Here is a 5,303-nt window from a genome sequence, read left to right as displayed (position 1 = left end):
CGGTGACATATGGCAAAATTTTCAGCTAATAGCCTACCAGGAACTGGGGGCTGAATGTTCATATAACCATAACGGTCAGATGCTATTCTGCATATTTTTATTTATGATAACTAGAGCTCATGATAGTTATAAGGAGAAGGGGAGCAAAGTAAAATTTTATTACGATCTGCCTTAAAATATTTGTAAAAAGCCCAATTCTCCCAAACCATAAAATGCAATATCCTTTAGGAGAACCTGTTAGTACATCTTAGCACCGCCGCTGAACAGAGTTTGCACAAAAACATCAACAGGAAAAATACAACTAAACCCTTATCCAGCTGTACCCTCCGTGCGATGGGGTTATTTATCCTCCTGCTTTGCCCTGACTGCTTTTTTGGTGTTCGTTTTCATGCTGTAGGGAATAACTGGCATCTTCTTTGTGGGACTTCAAAAATGTTTCATCAAAACTCAGACTAAAGTCCTACCTGAGACGACAGAGGCCAAGATCCCCGAGCTTGAGGTAGGTGAATAAAACAGGACACCTCTCTGCCCCCGGTGAAACCCACTCCTCTCCCTGGCGTTGGGAGTGCGGCCGCCGTCCCCACCGCCCTCCCATCTGCTCCAGCCTTCCCGGGGACTCTGCAATAAAGAAATAATGAGTTGTGATCGCTTCATAAAATAATCTTATTTCAGAGGATTGCTTCTAAAAACAAGAAGTGGAAAGAGACAGGATTAGACAGCCAACAGACAGAAACCTCTCGGCACAATACCAGAGATCAAGAACAATAATCCTGTTGTAGTCAAAAGGTCGCAAGGCAGCTCAGGATTATCAGGCACCAAAAAGTCAATCAAATTGTTTTCCCCAAGAATTGAGCCTCATGTTCTCAAGCAGAATGAGGCAGAAGTAATGAATTTGAAAGAGCAGCCACGTTTAAGAAATGCGATTTGAGAAAGCGCTTGGCGTACAGCCCTGGGAGGTGGGAGGCTCCAGGCTGGGGCCACCTCCCCGTCCTGCATGGACCTTCCTCCCATCGATGTGCCTGATTGCTTCTTACACCCATTTAACTTTTGCCCACCACATCCTGCTGCAAGGAGTCGCACACTTTGCAGGCTGCATGGAAAAAAAGTGATGGACTCCATATTTTAACCCCTCTCTGACAGCATAACCTGGGGTGATGGCTCAGTCCCTTGAAGGCAGTTGTGCCCTGTCCCCATGCCCATCCCCGAGCCCCCGGCGGTGGCACAGCCCCGCAGCACCGCCCTCCCACCTCCCTGTTTGCAAGACGAAGGGTGTTAGCAGATTGAATCCCCTCCAAGGAAGCCATTGCAGACAAAAGAGCAGCAGGACACATGTTTGAAACGAAGCGTGGGCAGAAACATTTCCCTGAATCATGACCCAAATTCCCAGACACTGATTCTTTGATTATGCCATAAGAAGCTAATAGATCTTTTCAGCTACCATCGTAAAAGGGATATGACTTCCCAGTCTTTAGCAGAACATTGCCCCAGGTAGAGAGCTGAAATGTAAAACCCAATGAGATAAATGTAGAATTAAGACCTAGCCATCTCTTCCCAGAGCCTGCGCCCTGCCAGGTCCTTCAGGCAGCACCTCCCCAGCCCCGCAACTTTCACCAGAGACTCTTGACAATGACTCAGACTGGGTCAGGTTGCGTTAGCTCTTTCCTAAGACTTCCCAAAGCCATGAGGAAAAACTCTATAAAAGAAAAATACAGCTCCAGATGCCTTCTGGAGAGAAAAATGCCATTTGCCAACTTGCTCTATGGGCTGCCACCACCAACATACACAACATTGCCTTGGCAGATAGCTCAGCACAGACCCATCCAATAATCTTTATATATCCCCCTCCCTAAGCACCTGCCAAAACACACCATGGAATAATGCAACGGCAGAGACATGCAGTATAAATTACAGAATACGGCCGTGCAAAGAATTTCTGTGAGGAATAAATTAAAGTGTTCGATCACAAAATCAGTAGCAGAAGGAGAGAGAAATTAAGTAGTAAGAGCAAAGCAGAGAGGAGATGTTTTAATCTTGGGTTTTAAATGAGCTGGGGTGCTCCAGAAGGCTCTTCCAGATGGTGGGGACTGCACAGGAGAAGGCTCTTGAAGCATGATGAACAGAGGGAGGAGAGAGCCGGGTGGTGTTGGCTGAGAGTGGGTAGGAAAGACAAGGCTCATGATGGGTCTCCCTCCATGAGGACCAGTGGGGTGTTGCATGTGCATCTGATGAGCACCCTGATCCTGGGGCTAAGGCAAAGTCCAGTTGCTCGCTCGGAGGAGAGAGGTGCCTCGAGGTAAGCCAAAGGGAGGAGAAGCAGGCAGCGGTGGCGAGAGGGTGTCTCACCACGCTGGGGTGAAATCTCGCTTTTCTTCCAGGGAGAAGAAATCACGACCACCTACTTTGAGCAGTCCGTGGTCTGGGTGCCTGGGGAAAAGCCCATTCAGAACAAGGAGTTCCTGAAGAGCTCCAAAATTTTTGACATCTGCAGAAATGTGACCATCTACTGGATCCACCCCACGCCAATAGCAGGTACAAGGAGCCATCTCCTCCCTGAAGTGCTCGTGAGCCCCCTTGCTGGGAGCAGCCCTGCCACCCACCCGGATCCCCTCTGCCATTTGCCCCGGTGCAACGTGGTGGGAACCCATTTCCACAGCCTCGTTGTACATCTCAGACACGAACACAGTGTTGGCCACAACCACAAGAGAACATGGCCAATGTAATAGCAGGGGCTGAAGTTTCTCTCTGCAAAGTGCTCGTCTCTGCCGGCTCCCCACCGCCCTGTGCTTTGCAGAGTGCCCACCCTCCTCATAAAAAGGCAAAAAAAACCCAAACCCTTTGTACCTACAAAGAAGCCGGCGCTGCTGGAAACTGGGAGACCTAAATTCTCATCACCGCGTGAACCTCAGAGCATGAGCAGACATCTGCATCTAAATCACACAACGGGGTTGCCACCTCCAGCTGCTCACTACACAGCCCTCACAGAGGTTGCGGCCTCTGAGATCTGCCGGTGTAATTACCCTCTCTCTCTAACCCACTTCTATCCAAATGAGATAGTTTAAAAACCCCTACTGAGAAAACTCCCTCCACTCTGCAGCCACAGAGGCGCATCTCATCCCCCACGGGTACCAGTCAGCTCACAACCATCGACGGTCCTGGGAGCAGGTGGGCATCAGAGATCCCCGATGCAGAGGGAGGCTGCTGTCCTTGGCTGCTGTCCCCTTTTTGCTTCTTCAGTCCCTGCTGTTAAACCCTGCTGCAAAGAAAATTAATGTCACTGTGGGTCTTACCTAAGCCACCAACAGCTGCTGTAGCTGGGGCTCTACAAATCTGCTCCAAATCACGTTGCTTCGCTGGGGCTCTACAGATCCGCCCCCACAGCAGCACAGCCCACCATGAGGACATGCTTCCCTGCACCCGCAGCCCCGTGCAGGGGATGCCAACACCACCCACGGGCACCCGCCACCCGTGAGCACGGGGAGGGGGTGGGTCATATCTTCTCTACCCTCTCCTGCCAAATTACCTCCTACAGCCCTTTGTCCAGGCTTGCTAAGAGCAGGAGGCAACAGAGTGCAGCTGGTTTGCTGGTGGGGCTGCTCAGGTTGGAGCCATTTCCTCCTCTTCTTGTACCGTGGCACGAAATTTTGGTAGAGATATTAATGCCTGCTGCTGCGTTTGTCCCACTGCTCCCTGGTTGTTGACAGCAACGTTTGGGCTCTTCCCATAGCTCCTGAGCTGGCCGACCTTGAAGGTGCAGAAGAAGAAGATCGTGAGCTGCTCGTGGACAACCAGAGCTGGTTGGATGGGGGGAGCGAATACGAGGTGGAGAAGGATGCGCAGCCGGGGCCCAAGCGCCGGGCACGGCAGCTCACTGAGGAGGACCTGCCTGTCAACGACTACGTGAGTGCGGGGAATCACACCCTGGGGTGCCCTGGCCATGGTCCCGGGGTGTCCTGGCTGTGGTCCTGGGGTGTCCTGGCTGTGGTCCTGGGGTGTCCTGTCCATGCTTCTGGGGTGCCCCAGTCATGGTCCCGGGGTGCCCCGGCCACACGTACCCCTCGCTGCACTGACGCTGGCTCTTCCTGGCAGTCGGAGAACGGGCAACCGCTACTGCCGGCGGGGCTGCGAGCCCCTCCTGGGCTACTACCCCTACCCCTACTGCTACCAGGGCGGGAGGGTCATCTGCCGGATCATCATGCCCTGCAACTGGTGGATCGCACGGATGCTGGGCAGGGTGTAGCACCCACCACGCAGCACCTAGCGCTTGGGTGCTGCCCCATGCCCACCTGCTGCGTCGCCACCCATCCGGATGCATCCTGACATAGCCGACGTGCAGGTCGTTACCTGCTTGATTGCTGGCAAGCGTGCGAGCCCGCCGGCCGCGGCACCCTCACCGAGTGCACACCGCCTGTCCCCCCCCGCATCCTGCGCTGCTCCCGTGGGGCTGGGGGAGGCCGTGCTCGAGTGCGTCGTCGCCACGCTGAGCAGCAAGAGGCAAACAATAAACGTCTTGTATGAGCGATTGCAAAGAAAATGGAAAGTCGTTTAGTCTCAGTCTGTGATGCTTAATGGGTCTGAGAAGTGATCTAATTGCTCGGCTGCCTTGTCACAAGCATCCATAACTCAGGTACTGGGACTGCCACTGCTTGCCTCGCTGGGAACATGCGGAGGTCCCTAATTTGCTCCCTGATGGCACTGGTAGTTGTTCAGCACGTCCCGGCCACGTTCAGCTCTGGTGTACTCTGATGTGTTCAGTAGTTACTAGTGACAGCTCAAGGGTGGCACCAGTCCCCTGGGGAGCGATGTGCAGCATGGCAGTGTGCAGGCAAGGCGGAGGCAGGAGCGGACACGAGGACCCCCCGGGGAATCAGGCAGCCAAAGCCAGAGGGAGCTGCAGCATGGAGGAGCCCAAGTGCCATCAGCTGTCCCCAGCCCTGTGACCAACAAACAGGCAAAACCCAAGCTGTAGGAGGCAGAAAAAAGTCCTTGACACTGCAGCTGCCCTGAGCAGGACACTGCCTGCAGCAGTGCTGAGGGCTAACGGCCAAAATCCCCGTGCACCCTCCGCGCAGCTTTCCTCTGCTCATGGCCTTGGTGCTCATGCCAGAGCCCAGGTTCCAGCTTTCATCCCAGGGAGCTGGCTGCTGCCGAGGAGCTTTGACATCCCACGGGCATCGCTGGGTGAAACACTCTCGGTGTCACCGAGGGAGCATGCGCTGCCATGGCTGCTGCTTTCCAGGAAAAGACCTGGCGGGACGAGCCTGCTCAGCCATGCATACAGAGGCAGGAGCAGGGGGTCGGGCTCT

The 5,303-nt window shown here is 54.0% G+C and overlaps 1 protein-coding gene across 1 annotated transcript in view; it reads left to right on the top strand.

The window, feature by feature from the left end:
- The window catches only part of TNMD (tenomodulin), an 8,534-nt gene extending 4,199 nt beyond the window's left edge, over nucleotides 1-4,335 (top strand). The window contains exons 4-7 of the mRNA XM_009332389.1: nucleotides 398-499; nucleotides 2,376-2,529; nucleotides 3,725-3,953; nucleotides 4,087-4,335. Of these exons, the coding sequence (XP_009330664.1) occupies nucleotides 398-499; nucleotides 2,376-2,529; nucleotides 3,725-3,953; nucleotides 4,087-4,237 (636 nt within the window). The 3' untranslated portion in view covers nucleotides 4,238-4,335. The remainder of the gene's footprint in view (nucleotides 1-397; nucleotides 500-2,375; nucleotides 2,530-3,724; nucleotides 3,954-4,086) is intronic.
- The last annotated feature ends 968 nt before the right edge of the window (nucleotides 4,336-5,303 follow it).

Source organism: Pygoscelis adeliae, unplaced genomic scaffold (genome assembly GCF_000699105.1).
Source record: "Pygoscelis adeliae isolate BGI_AS28 unplaced genomic scaffold, ASM69910v1 Scaffold159, whole genome shotgun sequence".
Taxonomy (NCBI): domain Eukaryota; kingdom Metazoa; phylum Chordata; class Aves; order Sphenisciformes; family Spheniscidae; genus Pygoscelis; species Pygoscelis adeliae.
This window is presented reverse-complemented; position numbering and strand designations above follow the sequence as displayed.